Genomic DNA, 22954 nt, shown 5'->3' with positions numbered 1-22954 from the left:
GGCATGTGGGATCTTCCCGGACCGGGGCACGAACCAGTATCCCCTGCATTGGCAGGCAGATTCTCAACCACTGCGCCACCAGGGAAGCCCCTCAGTATGATTTTAATGTGGCTCTTTCAACTTCAGAATTCTTGTTATTCCTTTACGTTATTAAATAAGGTATTGATTGGATATGAATTATGTTGAAAAGCCCATTAAAAGCTCTAAAGATTTAAGGACTTGTAGTGTACAGAAACCTGCGCTTTGAAGACTTTACAAAAACAAATTCAGTGATATATGGTGTATTTTTTATATATCCAGAATGAATTTTCAGATTCCTAAGTGGTCTCTGCTTGAGTAACTACCAAAGACTATTCCAAAATTTAATCCATTTTATGTTCTCTTAAAAACAGAAATTTATATATCAGTTTGAGACGTCAAGCTAGTATAGTGAAATAAATTAAGCAATAATAGAATGTTGCACCTCTAAGAAGGTTAAAATTTCCAAAATTGGTATACCATAATGCCAACATTAATAGAGATTCCAAGGGCATTAACAATTCAAAGATGCTATTTTGAAGAGCACTATTCCTGGAGAAGTAGACAAAGATCTTAGTTATCACATCTTCTGGACTTATCGCCTCTAAAACTTTTTTTTTTTTGACAATTTTGTGTTTTGGTTTTTTTTAACATCTTAATTGGAGTATAATTACTTTACAATGGTGTGTTAGTTTCTGCTTTATAACAAAGTGAATCAGCTATACATATACATATATCCTCATATCTCCTCCCTCTTGTGTCTCCCTCCCACCCTCCCTATCCCACCCCTCTAGGTGGTCACAAAGCACTGAGCTGATCTCCCTGTGCTATGCAACTGTTTCCCACTAGCTATCTATTTTACATTTGGTAGTATATATAAGTCCATTCCACGCTCTCACTTCATCCCAGCTTACCCTTCGCCCTCCCTGTGTCCTCAAGTCCATTCTCTGTGTCTGCATCTTTATTTCTGTCCTGTCCCTGGGTTCTTCAGAACCTTTTTTTTTTTTTTTTTTTTTTTAGATTCCATATATATGTGTTAGCATATAGTATTTGTTTTTCTCTTTCTGACTTATGTCACTCTGTATGACAGACTCTAGGTCCATCCATCTCACTACAAATAATTCAATTTCATAAAACATATTATTGATCTGCACTCTTTCAACCCCATAGAGTTTATTAATTCAAGATTGAGTATTTTTGAAAACACTAAATATGTAAGAAAATATCAGATAGTATTAATTTGATTTAATTCATCTTTTGCTATTGTTTTATAGAACAAATCACTGAAACAGTTTCACCTAAACAACCAGAAGAATCCTTTTATAATAACAGCTATAGTCCCTTTAAAGAGGTACAGACTCCACAGTATTTGAACCCATTTGATGAGCCAGAAACCTTTGTAACTATAAAGGATTCTCCTCCCCAGTCGACAAAAAGAAAAAATATAAGACCGGTGGACATGAGCAAGTATCTCTATGCTGATAGTTCTAAAGCTGAAGAAGAGGAGTTGGATGAGTAAGTACACTTCATTTTGCTATCATCATATTTTAACTAAAGAGATCTTTCTGTAATATACCTTTAGATGGGTAAAAAGAGGTCTGTTCCTATGTTAATATATAGTTTACATGTTAGTATCTATCTCATCCCCTATCCAAATTTTTACAGTCTTGACCCTCATTCTCCCACCCTCTTCCATATGATAATGTGTGCACCCTAAACTAACAAATGAAGGAAACACGTTCCTGGAATCTCTGGTTAGAATTCCAGTTGTGTCTTCCCACAGCAACCATGTTATAAATGGTACTTAGGTGTTTTTAATCAATTACTGAAGGCATTACACTTCAGTTATGTTATGGGTCTATTGTGGGAACCACATAATCATTTATGATATTGATTTGATGAGAAGATTTATTCAAATGCCAAGCAATGAGATCATGACATTTATAAATTAGGAATTATCTGCATTTGAGTCATTATTCTTACCCAAATGAGAGGTTTATTGACCACAAGCTTAGTATATTAATAGTCAGTGTGATTAGGGTTTCTGTTTTACTCAAATCTAGATTGGGGATAGGAGGAAGGTATGTTCACATTGTATTCTGGAGTTGCACATTGCAACCCATGTAGCCGCAGACTGTGGCCCTAAGTATGTTTAAAAAGCAACCGTAAAACTTCTAGCCATGCTGGAGTAGCATAGACTAGATATAGCTTCTGTCTTACACAAGTAAAAAATGGAATAAAATGTATGAAACAACAGTTTGCAGACATTGGACACAAATAGCACAGGATCCCTGAGAGAACAGAAACCAAGAATGTGAGCCCTACATTTGTCCAAGCTTTATTTATGGGAGAGAATTTCCAACCGCAATTCAGGGAGAGAGAACCCAAACACCCCATAATCTCCCTGCATTGAGGAGGCGGAGTTTGGACTTTGGAGGTACTGAGGTGGCTAGAACTTGTGAACAGAGTCTCAGAGAGGAACAGCCTACTCATGAAGAGTTTCAGAGATCTGTAGAAAGTTTCTGGAGTCTTTAGCTGAGTACTGATCAGAGTACGCATATGAGGAAGTTATTGAGGACAAACAATTAGAGCAATCCCAGGAGTTCACCCAGGATTAAGAATAGTTTGGGTTTCTACCAGCCAGAGAGGAATGACTTCCTAACACATGGGACATCAAGTTGAGTCCTCAGAAGGGTATTGTGCCAGTAGTGGGGGAACAGCCCTGGACTAAAGGCTGTCTGGGCCTTCCCAGCAAAGATTAAAAGCAGAGCTCAAAAGAACCAAAATGATTCCACGTAACTATCCCACACAAAGCCCCAAAATATTAAAAGGAATACCAAAAAATCAAGCATCCAAAACATAAAATTCACAGTGTCTGACAGCTAATCAGAAATTTATCAGGCATGTAAAGAAGCAGGAAGATCTGACTAATAATGAGGGGGAAACTCAGTCCTTAGATAGGGATGCAGAAATGGTACAGATGATGGAATTAATAGACAAGTGTGGTAATTTAACTATTATATAAATATACTCCAGATATTTAAGAAGGTGGAAGAAAGCATGAGCATGAAAGACAAAAAATAAGTCCAAATTCAGTTTATAAAGATGAAATATACAGAATCTGATGAAAAATACACTGGATAGGATTAACATTAGATACTGCAGAAGGAAGTATCAGTGAACCTAAAGACTTTGCAATAGAAACTCCAGATTAAAACATAAAGCGGGGGCTTCCCTGGTGGTGCAGTGGTTGGGAATCCACCTGCCAATGCAGGGGACACGGGTTCGAGCCCTGGTCTGGAAAGATCCCACGTGCCTCAGCGCAACAGCCCATTTGACACAGCTACTGAGCCTGTGCTCTAGAGCCCTCAAGCCACAACTACTGAGTCCACGTGCCTAGAGCCCGTGCTCGCAACAAGAGAAGCCACCGCAATGAGAAGCCCACGCACCACAACAAAGGATAGCCCCCGCTTGCCACAACTAAAAGAAAGCCTGTGCGCAGCAACAAGGACCCAACGCAGGCAAAAATAAAATAAATAAATAAATGTATTTATTTGTTTAAAAAAAAAACAAACATAAAGGGGAAAAAACGAACAGAGAATCAGTGGGACAACTTCAAGCAATCTAACGTAAGTGTAACTGGAATTCCAAAAGGAGAGGAAAGAAGATGAGGGAACAGAAAAAATATTTGAGGAAATAATGGCTAAAAGTTTTAGCAGTTAACAAAATATATAAACCTACAGGTCTAAGAAGCTGAATGAACCCCAAAATGAACCACAAGAATGATGAACAAAACTACTGCCAGGCTTCTCAACAAAAACAATTCAAGTCTGAAGATAGTGGGGTGATATATAAGTACTGAAAGAAAAAAACCTGCCAACACAAATTTTTATTTCCAGCCAAAAAAAAAAAAGTCTAAGTAATGGACATTTCCAGACATGCACAAACTGAGGTAATTCATCATTATCAGACTTGCTTTCAAAAAATATTACAAAGAAGTCCTTCAGGCAGGAGAAAAATGACACTACTTGGAAATTTGGATCTGCACAAAGGAATGAAGAGCACAGGAAATGGCAAATAAATAGTATATATAAAATACGTGTCTTATTTTTTAAAATCTCTTTAAAAGATAATTGACTTTAAAGTTTAAATAATAATATATTCTGGGTTTGGGAACAGGGGTAGAAGTAAAACATATGATGTCATACAAAGGCTGAGCATGGGGAAATTGAAAAGTACTATTTTAAGCTTCTTATACATGTTATTTGAAGATATACAATATCTTTTTTCATAGATGAAATAATTATTTATGTAGAAAATCATAAGGAATCTCTAAAAAGTCTACTAGAACTAAAAAGTAGATTTAGCAAGGTTACAGAATACAAGATCAGTATACAAATTCAGATGTGTTTCTCAATGATAACAATTAACTATCAGAAATAGAAAATTATAAAATACCATATACAAAAGCATCAAAAAAACAAACAAACCAAAACTCAAGGATAAATTTGGACAAAGATCTGCAATGCAATACCTGTATGCTGAAAACAGCGAAAGGTTGCTGAAAGAAAACAATGGAAAGAAATATTATGGCCATGGATTCAAATTGATCTGTAGATTCAGTGCTATCCCAATCAAAATTTTGAAGTATTTTTTGGTAATAATTGATAAAGCTAATTCTAAAATGTATATAGAAATACAATGGACCTAGAATAGCCAAAACCATTTTGAAACAAAGTTTCAAAACAAAGAACAAAGTTGGAGAACTTACCCTCTCCAGTTTCAAGACTCATTAACCAAGACATCATGGTATTGGCTTAAAGTAAACATATAGTTAAATGAAAGAGAATATGAAAGTCTAGAAGTAGATCCACACATATATTGCCAATTGGTTTTTGACAAAAGTAGCACAGGAAGTCAGGCAAAGATAATCTTTACAATAAATGGTGCCAGAACAACTAAAGGTCTATATCCATCCCCCCACCCCTCCAGAAAAGAAGAACTACAGTCCTTACCTAATAACAAATGCAAAATTTAGCTAAAAATAGATCATACACCTAAAAGTGAAAACTAAAACCCTGAAACTTTTAGAAGGAAGCAGAGGAGAAAAATCTTAGTGAACTTGGGTTAGGCAAAAATTTCTTGAACAGAATGCAAAAAACACAGAGTCAAAGGAAAAAAAATTATAATTTGGACTTCTTCAAAATTAAACCATTTTCTCTTTAAAAGACACTTATGAAAATGAAAAGGCATGCCACAGTTTGGCTAAAATTCTTTGCAAAACACCTATCTGGCAAGACTTCTATCAAGAATATGTAAAGAACTCTTAACTTAATAATGACAAACTATCTTTTTTAAAGAGGGAAAAGATTTGAACAGACATTTCACAAAAGAAGATATAAGAATGGCCAATGTGTATACAAAAAGGTGCCCAACATCTTAGTCATCAAGGAAATGCAAATTAAAACCATATAAGATATCACTACACACCAACTTGAATTGCTAAAATTTAAAAGACTTACTACACCAAATACTGTCAGGGACATGGAGCCACTGGTACTCTCAGAACTCTCAAAGTTCTAAATGGTGAACTATTTTAGAAAACAATTTGGCAGTTTCTTAAAAAGTTAAACATATACCTGTCGACCTAGCCGTTCTAATTCTAGTTATTTACCCAAGAGAAATCAAAGCGTATGTCCACAAAAAGATTTGTGCTTGAATATTTTAACAGCTTTATTTATCATAATAGCAAGATATGGGAATAACCCCAGTGTCCATCAGTAGGAAAATAGATAAGCAAATTGTGGTATATACATACAGTGGAATACTACTCAGTAATAAAAAACAAACTATGGATATATATAACTGCATGGATCGATCTAAAAATTATTATGCTGAGTGAAAGAAGCCAGACCAAAAAAGAGCATATACTATATGCTATCCTTTATCTAAAACTCTAGAAAATACAATCGGTTTCGAGAGAAGGCAGATGCATAGTCACCTGAGATTGGAGGTGGAGGGAGATATGGATTAAAAGGGATACAAGGTAACTTTTGGAGAACTGGAAATGTTTGTAGTCTTGATCGTACTGATGGTTTCATGCTTGTATACATATGTAGAAAACTCATCAAGTTATACTTTTAAAATATGTGCCATTTACTGTATTATATGTACATAAAGCTGTTAAAAAAAAAAAGAAAACCACTGCAATGTTTAACTTTATTAACAGAAATACTGTGTCACATGAGTGATTCCCAGCCTGGAATTCTTGGGCTTTTAGGTCTGTTTGTTGAAAATAATTGATGTGGAACAGGGGAGATCTACAGAATATTTAACATTTTTAAAAAACTAAATAATAATTATATGTTTACTTGCAGTGAGGCTATATGGGCCTTTGCTTTCCTTGGAAATACTGAATTTTATCATATTAACATTATTTAGATCTTGGGGAAAATAGTTATTTCTTTCAAAATGCAGTGTAGTAGGAAAATCTTTCAAAATATGGAATGTATGGGTTGAGAGGGGAATAATAAAAAGGCTCCTTTGATGTATGAAAGTTGGGAACAGTTGCTTTGTGTGAAGGGAGAAATGTCCTCCCTCTCCTGTGCATTGGTCAACTCCCATTTTGAGCCGTATTTTAGTTCTAGGTACTGCACTTTAAAAGGGGGATTGATGATTCAGAGCGTTAACAGAGTAGAGCAACAGAGTCATTAAAATGTCCAGAAACCACATCAAATGAGCAGTGATTGAGGGCATAGGTACTATTTGACTTAGAAAAGAGATGGTTTAAGGGAACTATAATAACCAAGTTCAAATATTTGAAAGACTTGTTTGAAAGAATGAGGTAGTTGACTTGTTTTCTGCTGCTCTAGAACTGCCTTTTTCAACCTTTCCTCATTTTACAATACATGGCTAATTACTCTCACGTGTGCTACATGCTTCCATGGGCATGGCTAGGTTTTGATAAAACCTAAAAACGTTCTAATCTCCTATAAGTATGGGAATTACATCATAATAAACATTTGATTCCAAACCCAGGTTGAGATCTCAGTACTAATTAATAACTATACAGGGGTTGAAAAAGTTTGCTCTACTCTTGCTAAAGTTGTTATATTTGTTTTCTTTTTTTTTTTGAATTTTTGAATTTTATTTTATTTATTTTTTAATACAGCAGGATCTTATTAGTCATCCATTTTATACACATCAGTGTATACACGTCAATCCCAATCGCCCAATTCATCACACCACCACCACTACCACCCCACCACTTTACCCCCTTGGAGTCCGTACGTCTGTTCTCTACATCTGTGTCTCAATTTCTGCCCTGCAAACCGGTTCATCTGTACCATTTTTCTAGGTTCCACATATATGCGTTAATATACGATATTTGTTTTTCTCTTTCTGACTTCACTATGTATGACAGTCTATAGATCCATCCACATATATTTGTTTTCTTTGAAATAGCTAATGTGTGATCAGAATAAAATTTCTCATGGGTGGTGTAGGTGCTGAGTAATAGCCACACACCTAGAGTATTTGAATGTAAATGCAAACTTTAAATACAAGCATTCAGTCATTCCAAGATGCATGAATGTTACACAACATACACACACCCTCCTCTCTCCTATTAACAAATTAAAGAGACATCCAATGTTTGCTTAAACTTTTGAAATGCCTTAATAAAAACTAAAATCAGAATGACTAGGTGTTTCCTTTTTACCATTCTTTTTTCCACATGAAAGTCATAGCCTTTACAAAGTTTCCCATGAATAAAGAGCATTCTAAAGTGCTCAATCATCTGAGGTTACCAGAGGTAGTCTATAAACACTCAGCTTTTTTGAAGGAACACATCCATAAATTCTAAAGATTGCTCATCAGCTAATGTCCAGGAAGAACTCTGTGTTAAGTACTTACTTGGTATTTCTCATCTTTTTCTCCAAAAGTTTGTAGGTCCAACTTAAGTAGCAGAAATCTTCCAGAATTTGTTCTTACTTCAGTAATAAACTTATGACCTTTCATCAAGTGAAAAGCCTATATGACTCATCTTCCATTACCAAACTCTTCCTGGATCCTCTAACATAAAACTCTCACAAATAAATAGTGCTCTGTTCTTTGATGTTCTAAAACAACCTTCAGAAACTCAGCATTATCCATCAGCTCCGAGGAGAAAGTGTACACCCTTCAGGGCTTTTAGCACGTGTCCTTTACACTTAGCACCTGTATTTGTTGCTCACTTTTCTCGTGTTTGGGGGTTAGTTCAGCCATTCTGGTTATGTAGCAAAAATGAAAACTGTTAGGGCAGTAATATTTTTCAAAACATTTATGAAGTGACTTTTGAGGTCCAGTATGAAATCATTTCTAGTATGGTTGTGTGTCAGTTTCCCAAGGGAAATTGTCGTTGAAGTTTATTCAGGGAAGCTACACACTCATTTTAATACATTTGAATTGTTTTTTCAAAGAAAAATAAGTTTTCAAATTGAGAAGAAAAAACTACAGATTTTGTTCCACCCTTGCTTCACTATGTTTGCAAGTACTGTTTCTAATCAACTTTAGTTTTTCTTTCTGTAATTCTTTTTCTTGGATTAATTATATTTTTAAACAATGAATAATGTCATTTAAAGTTATTCTGTCCAGTTTTCCACTTAACATAACTGATGAGTTTTTAGTTCACAGTGAGTTAATGATATAACTCATCTATTACTCAAGTGTACAGTATAAGAATAAAAATAATTCTTGTTTATTCAGAGTGATGTAAGAAGCCTTGAAACAGATTATTCAAATCATAGATGATAACAGAAGGTGGAAATTATGCTAATTCCTTAAATAATTTTTTCTTACTGTTTAAGTATTTTTTAATGTATTTATCAGAAATTATATAATTCTTGTCATTACAGAGAAGGGAGTACTGTTCATAATCACTTATATGTACTGTTCCTATTTACTCTTTTTAAAATAGCACTTTTTAAATTGAGATATATGTCACATAACATAAAATGCCACACTGTAAAGTGTACACTTCAGTGGTTTTTAGTTTGTTCACTGTGTTGTGCAACCATTATCACTGTCTAATTTCAGAACATTTTTGTCACCCCAAAAAGAAATCCCATATATATTAGTAGTTAGTTCCAATTAATCCTTTTCCCCATCTCCTGAAAACTACTAATTTAACTTCTGTCTATATGGATTTGACTACTTGGGATATTTCATATACATGGAAGTATATCCGGTTCACTCTTAGAGAGTAGGAAATTTAAGTTTTAGTTAGAAATCTCTGATCTAGATGGAGGATCATTTAAAGCCCTTGTAAGTAGAGGCTTCTTGTACTTATTATGATTTAGTACCTAACCAGTGGTGCCTAGAACACTGTTGTCTCACAGGTGGCTTGTAGGCCTGCAGAGATACTGATTCCCCTAGTATTCTTGGGTGTCAGGCATGGTCTGGGGCAGCTGGAGTCCTTGGTACCTTCAATTTCCTGCAGCTTCCTATGTTCACTCTAGCATAGCATAAAATTTCGTTTTTTACTACATGTCATACTGTGAAATGGATTGAGAAACACAGCTCTAATTGTTTCAGGAAAATGTCCATTTTGTTATGTTTCTACTATTATGAGCCTCAGGAACCAACTTTGGAAACTAGTTTATCTGAGCTTTTCTACTTGCATTTACCTTCAATATACAAAGAATACCAATATTCAGGTGGTTAGAGGGAGGCAGAGAGACATGAAGAAAAAGGATGGTATCTAGATATCTTTGTTATACATGCTAGATAAGTTTTATAAAAGTTTCATGCAACTTAGTATTATAAATTGAATTATATAAAGTGCACTGAAAAAATTGCCTGTATAAGGAATTCTGTCATTTTTTTCTCTGTTAAGCACAGATCCTTTTGTAATAGAAATATCTATCCTCTAACACTTATAAGTTTTTAAAACAAACTAACCATACTTATATGACAAATTAATAATGAATATGGTAGCAGCTAGCATCTTACAAACTACTGTGGAAATTTGTTATAGAGAGGTGTAACCAGGAATAATTTTTTAAAATATCACCCAAATAGTTCACATGATTCAGTTAATTCAGTTAGACTGTAGTGGGTTTGTTCAGTCCTGAAACATTTAACATCAGTTAGCAAATAGTAAGTTTTGAGGGGGAGAAGGGAGATTGTTTTCTTTTCTGAGTTTTAGAGTTAAAAAAATTTTTTTTAGCCCATTTCTTTATTTTTACCTCCCTTTGAACTACTCTTAGAGTTTGAAAAATAACTCTGCAAGGCCTGAGCAGAGGTGAGATAGATTCTGAGGCTATATCCCCAGCTCAATGGGAAGGAGTCACAAGACACTAACTGTTGAAATGAGCACAGAGTGAGAGTGACATCAAAAGTATGGTATATTTCCCCTCTGGTCTAGATACACTTGGTCCCCTGAGTCTTGTGAGAGCTGACTGACTTTAGGCAGAGATGTAGATACTTCGTTATTGGTTCTCAATGAATCTGATACTGTTACAGTTAAAAGAACATGCATAACTGAACACAGAAGGCTATCACCAGTACAGACTTTATATAACTAAGTGGTGTTCCCTTGGTATAATTATTATGTTTGGGTGATCTGGTTCTTAGCTTTGCAGACTCAGAAATTCTCTTGTCACTGTGCATAAAGATATTGAATTCTAGGGAACAGACTGGTGTTGGGGAAAAAAATGCAACAAACAAATAGTAGCCAGAATAAAAGTTTATTACTGTGTAACAGGAAGAATAATCATCATAAACACCAGATACTTGTGTTTACGGATAAGTAACTAGAAAAATATCTACTCATAAAGGGAGTTAACAAGGAAGATTTTCTGCCTGGGCTAGACTCAGGTAGAGAAAAAAAAAGACTTCCCTAAGAAGTTATAATCATAGGCCTACCTTCATGTGGATTTGACGCTATGCTGGCAGGATGATCTAGGAACCCACAAGCCAAGAAAGTAAGAAACAAAGTGCCTCCTAAACTGCTTGGCAAATGCAAGCATGAAACACTCTGAACAGAAGGACTCCCAGCAACTACACAAGATTTCCTCAGATCAAGTCCTGAACTCAAAATCTAGAATTACAAAATACACAAGGAAATAGTTTACTAAGAGAAAGAGTCAGGAGACAAAATAAACACAAGGATTATAAATCCAAGGAATTCAAATGATAGATTTATCAGATAGAGACTATAAAATAAATATGTATAAATGATTAATGACTCAGATCATTTGTACCTAAGGTATTATAACACAGCCATATGAAGAAATATGCTTATGAAATTAAAAATTCATGGAGAATTGAACAATTAAATTAGACACAAATGAAAAGTGAAGAAGTTAACTGGACTATAGATGTGAAGGAATTATCCAGAATGTAGTACAAGAGGAATAAAAACTTGTAAAAATGTGAAGAAGAGAGGTAATTCAACATGTATTTAATATGATTTTCTAGAGAAGAGAATAGAGAAAATAAAGAAGAGGCTATCAAAGATACAATGGCTGACAGTTTTTCAGAACTAGTGAAACACATGAATCTCCACACACAGGAGATTCAAGGACTCTGGAACAGGATAAACTTAAAAGAAATACACACTTAGACATGTTCTAGTAAGATTGCTCAAAACCAGAAATAAAGAGATCTTAACCTTAGCAGCAACCAGAGACAAAAGATGACTTACAAAAGAGCAATATTAAGCCAACAGGGGGCTAATATGTCAAAGTGCTGAGATGAGTTAACTAACAGCTAGAATAAACTACCCAGCTAAACTATCATTTGAGTATGAGGCAGAAATGAAGACATTTTCAATGCCTGGAAGAATTTGCTATTAAAGGAATCTCACTGAATGAACTTCTAAAAGATAGTCCCTAATGGGAAGGGAATTTAACACAGAGGAAGAGAAGAAATTCAAGAAAAAAAAAGTTTGGTGAAGGAGCATAAAAAAAAAAAAAATCAAAGTTTTCTCATCTTATTTCCTTTTCTGTGGGTGTGGAGAATATGTAGGATTTACTCTTATTACAAACATTTTCCCAAGGGTCTGTATATAGCAGAGCTGAGTATGACTTTGTATTTTAAAGATTTAAAAATACTTTTTAAAAGGGAAAGTTTTATTATTAGTGATTAACAAAACAGAAGATTGAGAGTGCCTATTTCCAGATTGTAAGTTATCATTCGTTTGGGTTTTTCCTTATCATTTTCAGTATGTTCTAGTTTTATAAATGAAAATATTATGGTATTTTAATTGGGAGTAAACTACTTTTATAGACATTTAACAATAATTCTTCTTTCATTTAGATCAAATCCTTTTTATGAACCTAAACCAACTCCGCCTCCAAATAATTTGGTAAGTCCAGTTCAAGAACTGGAAACTGAAAGGAGAGTAAAAAGAAAAGCCCCGGCCCCACCAGCCATCTCACCAAAGACAGGAGGAGTAAATGAAAACACAGTTATGTCTGCAGGAAGAGATCTTTCCACTTCTCCTAAGGTAGGAGTTTAATCTTAGTAAAACATGTATTAGTGTTTACTTGTTTTCCTCATGCAATTTAATTCAAATTAAGAAAAGTCATTATTAGCTATTTTTGATGATATAAAAGTAAAATATAAGTAAATCCATTATACTGCAACATTGTGTATACATTTGGGAGTCTATAAATTTATAGTACAGTATGGATTGGATAGTTTGGGTTAAGATTTGTTTTTTAAATGCTGTCTTGAAATCAGAGGAAGAACGGCATTATGATTGTAGCATTGGTGCTTTGAAGAAAGGATACTTTAAAACATTTAGGCATGAGAAACAGCTTACTGTAATACAAAGGAAGAAGTAGAAATCATCTTTTGATAAACGTACTAGAAAGATTGAGGCTCAGTGCAGAGAAATGCTTTGCCAAAGAATATCAGTATTGTCATTTTGGTTTATGTCAGATTACTGTTTTGGCCTTATTGTCACTCTTTTTTAGAAATAGTAATGGATAATAACCATGGAAAGGTAAAGCACAGTGTTGAAACAAAGTCTAAAGCTTTTAAATGGTTTGACTGCAAATAGTATATCTTTCATGTGTAAGGTAGAGATGTTGGATTTAGCAAGTTTTTTTAGGTAAATAACTCATGACCATACTCATGAGTGTTTTGTTGTTGGTATTGTCACCATATAACATTATTTAATTCTCACAGGTAGTTAGGGGGGAAATGAGATGAACTTGACCTCAGAGGGATAAAGATCACGGGTTCCCCAGCCAGTAGACAGGATTGGAACTGGCATTTCCATTAATTATGTACTATCTGGACCATATTCCACCTCAGGTGCCTGGGCTGCTGCTTTTCTCAAGGGCATCAAGGTTCAGTAGTTCCTCTTGAATTTTATAGTTCATTCTGTGGCTTTCATTAAATGCCAGAGTTCTGAAATTGTTTGTTTGTTTGCTTTTATTTTCGTTGTTTCAGAGGGAGAGTGAGTGAGTTCACTGAGGTCCTCACTCTGCCATTCTAGAAGTCAGTCTACAGGTGTGTTTTTATACCAGCTGTTTTTTAACTATGAAACTTTAGGAGGAGCAATTGGGACTAAATTCTGTCTTGCTGTTGTCTAGGGAAAGTGGAGGTGGGGTCTGTAAGTGAAAGCAGCAGAGAGTAGAAATATAAAGCAAAGGAGAGGGTCAATTCCTATACCCATGAGAGCAAAAATAAAGACAGTAACTGAGGCATTAGTCAGAATCAAGAAGCTATGTAGGAGCTTCATCCATTCTAACCATCAAGAATGCCTACACCTGTCCCTTGTTTCCCTGAATCTCTGCTCCCATTGCCTACTCCCTGCCCCATCCTCCTTCTGTAGTCCATTGGAGTTTGAAGCTAATCAGGAAATCCTAATCCCTTTATAGGGGAATGGAAAGGGACTTAACAGTACTTTATTGTGTGCCAGGCAATGTTCTGTTACTTCATTTAATCAGAACAGCCTGAGAAATACATACCATTATCTCCTTTTTACATATGAGAAACTGAACTTTAGTTAAGTAACTTGCTCAAAGGAATAAAACTAGTATTGACAGTGCCAGGATTAAAATTGAGGTCTTTTGAGTCTAAAACCCTTGTTTCCCATTGTGCTGTTCTATGTCTAGAGAAGTATTTCCAGTTCCAAGTTGGAACTCTAAATTCTTTTTTCCATAGAAACATGTTTACACACGGTGATTAGGTTCTGTTGTAGTAAAGTATAACATAGCTATTTTTTATATTATTTTGAAGATAGTGTTCCATTGTAGACACATTGTGGAATAAATGATGTTTATGGAGAAAGCTGAGCATTTTACCACCATGCTTCTCTTAGAAAATGCCTCATCGTGTTCAGACACAGACAGTAGAAACAAAATCAGTCATATCCACAGTAATCTGCTGATCTGGAAGTTAGTCTGGATAACTCAACTCTGTGAAACACAACTGTCAAAGATTAATTTAGAAAAAGATTGCTGATATATTATTAAATGAAAAAACAAAATGCATAACAGTATAGTATGATAGCTTCTGTATGCATAAAGTTTTATTTAAAAGGCTTTATTCACACATATATATAGACACACATACACACTCATATACCTTATGGAAGGAATCACAAGTAACTTAATAGTGGTTACCTTTGAGGAGAAAGGTCTTGGTATAATGGTGGGTATGCACAGGATTGAAGAAGCCATTTCTTTTCCTTTTTTACCTTTCTATGTTGTTTAAATTTTTGAACTTTATAAATGTTTTTCTTTTCTTTTTGTTTGTTATACTCAGAGGTTACTGAGTAATGAGATCATGGATCTTTTTTGTTGTTGCCTTTTGTGCAAGATACCAGATGACATTTCCCCCCAAAAATTCATCCTTCAGAATAGAGGAAGTCACTCTTAGGTTTGACCAGTGGTATTAGTTTGGGTGTGGCCTGGGGTTCCATCAGACACCTCAGTGTTATGCACTGGAAACCAGGTATAGAGGCTTATTAGCAGCAGGTCACTAGGCCCACTATTCCACTTCCATGACACAAATCTTTTTATTTTTTATATTTATGTAAGATTTCATTTGGAAAAAAAAATGGACCACTGACAAACCAAAAAAGAAAAAAAAGAAATTGGAAGCTACTAACTACACAGTTATGTATGAGATAAGGAAGAAGGTTAGAATCAATGGCATACTGACAATGATAAAAGATGATAAATGACAGCTGAGAAAGCACAGTGGTATGGGGCTTATTCATCGTAGGAATAGACCTGTATATATATCCAAGTAGTCCTGAAGTCTTTGCAGTATTAAAGCTTAGTAAAATAATTGACCAATTTCGCAAACCTTGAGTCAACAATGAGAGTCTCATTATATTTTGTATACAATATTCTGTTTAGGAAAGCAGGAAAGTGTCATAAAAATATTTCCATTAAAATTAGAGTTCTGATGCTTAAAAAGGTATGCTTCTTGGTCAGTTATTCTCCTTATTTGTAAACTGAAAAGGAGGCAGTAGTTCAAATGAAGCTTTGGAAAAAAAAAAACCAGACTCAAATTTTAGTTGAATAATAAAAGGATATTTACATCACAGTTGTTCTAGATAACAAAATGCCAAACTGCACTCAATGGCAGTTGACTGCAGAGGCTATTCAGTGTCATAGAACAAGTACTTAGCCAGATGATTGATTTCCCCCACCTGTCACCTGAAACTACTTATTTTTAAGAAAATTTATGAAAAAGAACCAAGACCAGGATTTAAACAGAGATAATTTTATTTACAATATTTACCATATTGTAAATTAAATTCAAACTACCCCACTAAAGGCAGTTAAAGACCCCTCACTGTTATAGATCGACATAAACTCCTCACTTCAGACCATTGATTTCTGCATTTGTAAAATGAGAAGACCATGAAGCTTTTTAAGACAACTTAGGACAAAAGACCAGTATTTAGGAAAGTAACCTGACATTCAGAGCACAAGCATGCAATGACCACCATTTACTGACTGTGAATATAAGTTAATAAGTATATAACTATGAACTCCTAGGTATGATTCATGCAATTTAGTATAAAGTGCAAGTCAGGTTATAAGAGCTTAGGAACATAAGTGAAATTGTTGCCAAATACTTCTGCAAAGGTATATATTAAGCACTGTATACCCAATTCCATAAAAATCACAAGATTAACAGCCACCTATCAATGACAATAAAGAATTCACAAGAATTACACTAACCCTTATGATAACATGGAGAGGAGTCTCCCTGCACATTCGATGATGAAATGAGCCTGGTCACGTGGAGAAGGGCTCACTCAAAGATCCTGATTAGTACAGCTCCAGTGATTGACCATGATACTTCTGTCCACTTACTCTATCTCTAAAAGTGGAAACCTCATTCATATCTCAAGACCCAGCTAAGTGACTCAAGCCCTCACTCATATTGTTACCTCTTTCTAGAAAGCACTGGTAGAGACCCAAGTTTTATACTTGGATGTTTTTGAGTACAGTTTGCAGAAACTGTGAGAAGCACAGGGTAAACCAAAGTCAGAGTTACACACAGTAGTCCCCTTAATTGATTCTACCATCAATTTCAAACCACAAAGCAAACACCCTTTTCAGTTTTTATACATAAAGGCCTCCTTCTAGAACATTCTTTACCTCCATTTCTGTCTGTGCATAACTGTGCAGAATGGTGCCTATGGGCCATTCATGCTGAAATACAATAAGCACACAACCAAACTATTAATTTCCTCACATCTAAGTTGAAAATGCCTCACATCTTCCAAAGAAAATCATTAAAAGATGAAGATAAAAATTTAATTGAATGCAATACTTTATAAAATAAAATGCTAAGCTGCATTCAGTGATAGCTTGCAGAGGGTGAGATAAGGATAAGCTTAACTTACCTGTAAAGTTTTTATTTACTGGAATATCTTACTTACCAGAATACCCTGTTCCTCAATAATACAGAATAAATAGCACACAGCTGTATGTATCACCTGTTCCATTGGTTAGTATTCTTTTGGTTATGACTAATAGAAACAAGCCATTTTGTTGATTTTTTTTTTCTTAAACAAAAAGGATAACTTGTTATGAAAACACAAGGAAATTTTTGCAGAACTGTAGGTAGAAGATACAGCTGGTTCTTTCAGACTGCAAAGGGCTTTTAAGTGGGTTACTGCTACTGTGCATTTGTCAGATTTGCCCCATTTGTGCACCAGGGCTGAGATTAGAGTTGAGGCAAGGCAGTGCCTAGAGCGTAAGATTTAAGGAGGCGTTCACTTTTAGGGTGGTGCAGATGCAGAGTCTTCATTTGCAACCCCTGTGAAGAAGTGTCTCCTTAAATTTTGTGCCCCAGGAGCCTCTCTTGCCTTACCCTAGTCAAGGCCCTACAGTGCACATGTCCAAATATATTTTAGAATTGACATAGTAGGTGCAAAAAAAAAAAAGTTTCTCAATAGCCTCACCAGTAATTCTATGCTCTGAAAACTACCATACCTTTTCAGACAACATTGTGTTAACGTAGTAAACTGATTTTGAAGGGAATACTATTCAACTTTTGATAGCATGGGTTTTTTGTTTGTGGTTTTTGTTTTTCGTTTTTGCATTCTACCATACTGTTTCTAGACTTCTTTCTGCTCAGTTGCAGAATTTGCCTCTTGATTTTTCTGACTGTATTCAGTGGAAGAGATAAAATGTTACATTTTGCTTAAAGGAACAAACCATGATTAGGGTGCTTGCCTTTTGAAACAAATTTTGTAGAGTAATTAAGTGTGATTTTGAAAGGTTGGTCTTTTATATCGCTATATTCCAGAGTAACTAAATAGGTGCCTGTTACAGTTTTCCAGTTGAGGATTGGGAAAAAAAGTGCCACCACATAGAAGAAGAACCTGAATAAGGTAAATAGTTTGAGCATGTTAATGACTCAGTTTGGCTTGTTTGCTAAAAGCTTTATAAAGGCTAAGGAGTTAGCAATAAATGGTAAATAGAGTGTTATTGATGTATATTGGCAGGATCACTTTAGGGTACATTACTGATGATAAAATGTGAACGAAGCACTGATTAGCTCACCCTTTACTGCATGAAGAGGAATATATTTAGAGCATTTGAACAGATTCATACAAACTATGATAGAACCCTTCTCAGTTCCCAGTATTGGATAAATTTCACTCCATAATAATAAGAAACAAACAAAAAAAAAAAAGAAAGAAAGAAAAGAAAAGACCCACAACAGCATGCACAGCAGGGCCAGGACTAGGGTGAGGCAAGAGAGGCAACTAGGGTGCATAATTTAAGGGGCCACTAACTCTCAGGGTAATGCAAGTGTAGACATGACACTTGTTTAAACCCCAGAGTAAGTGTCTCCTTAAATTTTGGCAGTAGATGCCTGATTCATAAGTGGACACTCACAATGTTATCCATGAACCTGAAAATGAGTGCCCCCTTAAATTTTGTAAATAAATAAATAAATAAAATAAAATAAAATAAAATGGTCAAGAAAAGGGGACTGATCCTAGCATCTGAGCAAATGACCTTCTGTAAAACAAACAGCACAGAAACAAAAGTTTTTTTTAAAAAAACTTCTAATCAGTATTTTTAGTGTGATTTGATTGGACATTCTACTAATAAATTAAACAAGAGCAAGTACCAAAAATAATGATTTGAGACAAAATATTAATCATGGGTGAAACTAGATTAATAATATATGGGTTCTTATCGTACTATATTTGCAGCCTTTTCTGTAGATTTGACATTTCCCCCCCCCCCCAAATAGTAAAAAGTAATCATTTGAGAATAGGAAAGATCTCTTGGATATTAAAAAACATAATTTTCTAATTTTAAAATTATAAACAACTGATAGTATATTGCAGAACATCAAATTAATGAGTTAGAAAACAAACTTGAAAAATTCTCTTTAGAATTCAAGGTGAAAAGATGAAGAGGTTAAAATTATGGGAGGAAAAATAAAGAATAGAGTCAGGAGATTCACTATATTTACAGTAGGGTTATAGAAATAAGAATAAAAAGAGGGAAATAATTTACCAAAGAGAGAGAAGAGAATTTATATGAGCCAGAGAAAGATTTGAGTCTTAGATTAAAAGCACTCACAAGTACCAGGCAAGATGAATGGAATGAGATCCAAACCTAGACATATTCTGATAGTACTTTTAAATTTCAAAGGCAGGTTACCTACAAAGGGAAGATTTTACTATCAGATGCTTTTATAACATTAAATGCTGGAGACAGTGGAGCATGTTTACATAATTTAAAAAGAATAAATATCTGTAAAAGGTTTGAAACACATCACATATGTAAAAATTCATGACTTTGTAGTGTTATAATATATATATATATAATATAATATAATACCAAAATAGTTGACTTTTGAAGTTGCTAGGGCACCAACTCATTATTGTGTAAATTGATAAATAAAGGAAAAAGATCAAGTACTCATCTTGACTTTTCTTTATAAAATGTATTTCAAGATAATTAAGTAGTTGGTGAGGGAAAGTTCTTCCCCATAGAACAATTTTAGCTATGAAATAGAGATAGACTGATATCATTGGAAAACTCACCATTTCATAATTGCTAATGAAATAATGGATCTAGCAACAGTCAGCATGGCTGATAAAATCTTTAGTGAAAAGATTTTATAATAGATGAATGGATCAGGCTGATACTTAACTGTAGAGATCAATCTTAATGTAATTAAGAGTAAGACAGTCAGGCATTTTGTGCTTCCTGATACATTGCAATAGCAAGTATATAGGACTACCATAAGTATACTTGCCAAAGAATTAAACTGAGATCTAGTCAAGCCACTGGTTATAATAACTACCAGTTTACAAGAAATACTGAGGGGTAGAGGAGCATGTTAAATGACACCATGAAGATGGAAATCAACCAAAATGGAATGTGGGAAATTCCTTAGTAACTTTTGAACTTGAATCTGTTTAATTACATATTCTCAAAACAGACAGAACTAACTTTGAAAGAACTACAATGTTTCAGAGAGAAACAAGTAGTCCATATCATAGTGAGAAATTTTAGCACATCTCTCTCTATAATTGGTGGAATAGGCCAACTAAAAAATATCAGTAAGATTTAAAGACTCAACAATTTTGACCTCATAAAATACTACACCATAGAATTCATTTCTTTACAGAGAGTGACTATATTTTAGGCTCTAAAGTAAATTTTCACCAAATTTCAGAGGGTTGGAATTATGTTTTTTGCCCAAAGTGCAATTAATATAGAAATTGATTTCAAAAAAACAATAGCTAGAACAAACCCATATATTTGAAAATTAATATATATACTTTCAAATAAACTATAGGTCAAAGAAGAAATCATAGCAAGATAAACTATAAATCCAATGAAAATTTTTGGTTTTACTACTTGATGTGTTGAGGAAGAAGATATTTATAATCAAATTGAACTCCTGTAGTCGTTTCTATGATGGTTTTATGTTTACTTAAACTTTATGCTTGGCACTGTTTTTTAATACAAGTCCTAACTTGAAAGGCTTGAAGAACAAGCCTGACATGCTTGAACTTGGAGAAGCCTCAAAAACAATCACAGTACAATTGAGTTAATGGAGCCACTAGATACCATAAAATGGCTTAATATTCCTTTTACTGTCTGTTTCCATGGCATTCAAGCAAGAGTTTAGGACATATTTTCAGTGGTAGTAGATATTCTTTAACCAGCTTATGTACTGGAGGCCAAACTACTGTGGGATGTGTAAACTCTTTAATACCTGGATTAACAGTTGTAATCTAAGGATTAATATATACATCATATATTGTCTTCATTAGTGCCATTTTCATTAAGGGTGTGTGAGCATATTCTTTGCACACCTGCATGTAGTTAGATCATTACATTAGGCCTTAAGTGTGTAACCCAGGAATCTTTTGTATCCTTTAAAAAAAAAAAATTCTAGTATCGCTCAACATAGTGCTGCAGAAAGAAGACGTTAGATAAACCCCTCTAATAATGATCTTATTGAAAAGCAAAGCCAATAATTGAAAATACATTGTGAATAAATTAATAATTCTTTGAGAATGTAAACTTACAAAGTATTTGATACTTTAATAAGTAAGTTTGTAGTACTACTTTGCAGTAAAATATATTTCTGTTCTAGTACTAAATTCCACAGTTTGGGACCATTCTCACGCCCAGAATGCCTCGTGAAGCTCAAGAAATAACTGTTTATCTGTACTACATCAGAATTTCTAATTCTAAGATGTATTAATTTGGATAAAAATCCTAAAGCTATTTCTCCACTTCCACCCCCACCAGCAGCAGTTGATGCTATTGAAGTGGAAACTCTTTCGTGTTTATCTGCTTACCTCTTTACTGCTTTGGAAAAGTTAGGTTTTAGCATAGCTGGGCTTTTTTTTTTTTTTTAACAAGGACCATCCACATTTAACTTCTTATATTAAACCTCATAAGTACACAAAACAGAAGAACCTTATATAATTGAGTGATTAGTATAAGCAGCAGAGTTTATTTTTAATTTTAATAGAAAACAGTTTATTCTTTCATGTACTCACAGTAACTTGAATTATTAAACAGAGATCTTCATTTGGCCTGACTTCAATGTGCACTTAAGATTTTCACACAAGGTAAAAAAGTTTTTTCCATCATATATTGTTCCCCTTATATACATTTGTTTAAAACATGTTAATATTTTTAATTTACTTAACAAAACTTCACCTTGTACAGCAGATGTTACCTTCATTTCAGCCCATACTATTCTCACAAATTTAGAATTGACTAAAACAAATAAAATCTTTTTAATATAGATATTATTTTACTTATTCGCTTTTTTTCCCAGAAAGTGTGCTTCCTATAGAACACCTCTAAATTTTTTTGGAAAGAAAAAATTACTTTAAAATACATACTTATTTAATACAACTTGGCATACCATGTCCTACGCATTACCAATTCTGTATTTATAATATTTGAATGATGAGGCTTTAGAGTATACATAACCAAAGATGTTACTAGTACATTTCTTAATTTTGAAAATATTAATTCAGACACATGAGAACTTTATAATTTCCATGAGCAGCAACTATAACTTTGATAAACATTAGCCATAAAAAGACATTCATGGAAATTTTTAAAAGATAGTTTTCAATAGAAGTGTCATTTTTATATGACTCTGAAGTCAAGCTTTTAGTTACTCTGAAGGAAGCATCAAAAGTAGTCTTACACTAATTCTTGGCTTCCTAATACCTCAAAAGAAGGCAAAAGCTAAATGAACAGTATAAGGTTTGCCAATTAGTTCAAAATAAAATTTCCTTTGAGTGCCATAATTAAATTATATTTATCATTAAGACATCATTAATAACCTGAGTATTTTCATTATAAGAAATACTCTCATGTAAGTACATTTGTATAATGTTTTTAAAGGGTATGAGATGCTAAAGTGCTGTAAAATAGAATCTGAAAGCTTCTCAGGAGTTAACCTCTTTTGATACTGGGTTAGAGACAGCATTCATTTGGAATGCTACAGCAAGCAGTTCAGCAGTACTCATTGCTACTCTTACAGTATGAACGTGAAGTAAAAATAAATTATTTATCCTACTAAAATCATATTATTTATCTTAAAATTTGCCAGGACAAGGGGCAGTGTATTTCCAATAAATATTTGTTAATGATAGGTTAATTGATTTTGCTTAGGTGAGAAATAAACCAATTCCAAAATGGATGAAACAGAAAACAAAAAGGATAATTATATTTCTTTTTCTAAGAAAGAAGTGTTATATATAAGTGGCTTTCAAAGTGTTTTGTTTTTTTTTTTTTTTGGATGGGGAGGGTGAGGTTAGAGGGAATTCACTAAACACAAAACATCTTAAAAGACATCTGGGGACATGCCTGTCCTCGTGTGCTACTTCATACATTCATTTTCTATATAGCCCTTATTCTATGCAAGGAACTGTACTATGAACTAGGAGGAAAAACAT

General features: G+C 34.1%; 1 protein-coding gene across 13 annotated transcripts in view; it reads left to right on the top strand.

Moving 5' to 3' along the window:
• Nucleotides 1–22954, top strand: part of EHBP1 (EH domain binding protein 1) — a 346379-nt gene that overhangs the window by 156459 nt on the left and 166966 nt on the right. For all 13 annotated transcript variants that reach the window (XM_067007538.1, XM_067007534.1, XM_067007532.1 and 10 more), the window contains 2 exons: nucleotides 1293–1533; nucleotides 12319–12508. In XM_067007538.1, the coding sequence (XP_066863639.1) occupies nucleotides 1293–1533; nucleotides 12319–12508 (431 nt within the window). The remainder of the gene's footprint in view (nucleotides 1–1292; nucleotides 1534–12318; nucleotides 12509–22954) is intronic.

This window comes from Kogia breviceps, chromosome 11 (genome assembly GCF_026419965.1).
Source record: "Kogia breviceps isolate mKogBre1 chromosome 11, mKogBre1 haplotype 1, whole genome shotgun sequence".
Taxonomy (NCBI): domain Eukaryota; kingdom Metazoa; phylum Chordata; class Mammalia; order Artiodactyla; family Physeteridae; genus Kogia; species Kogia breviceps.
Note: the sequence above shows the minus strand (reverse complement) of the source record. Positions and strands in the feature narration are given on the sequence as shown.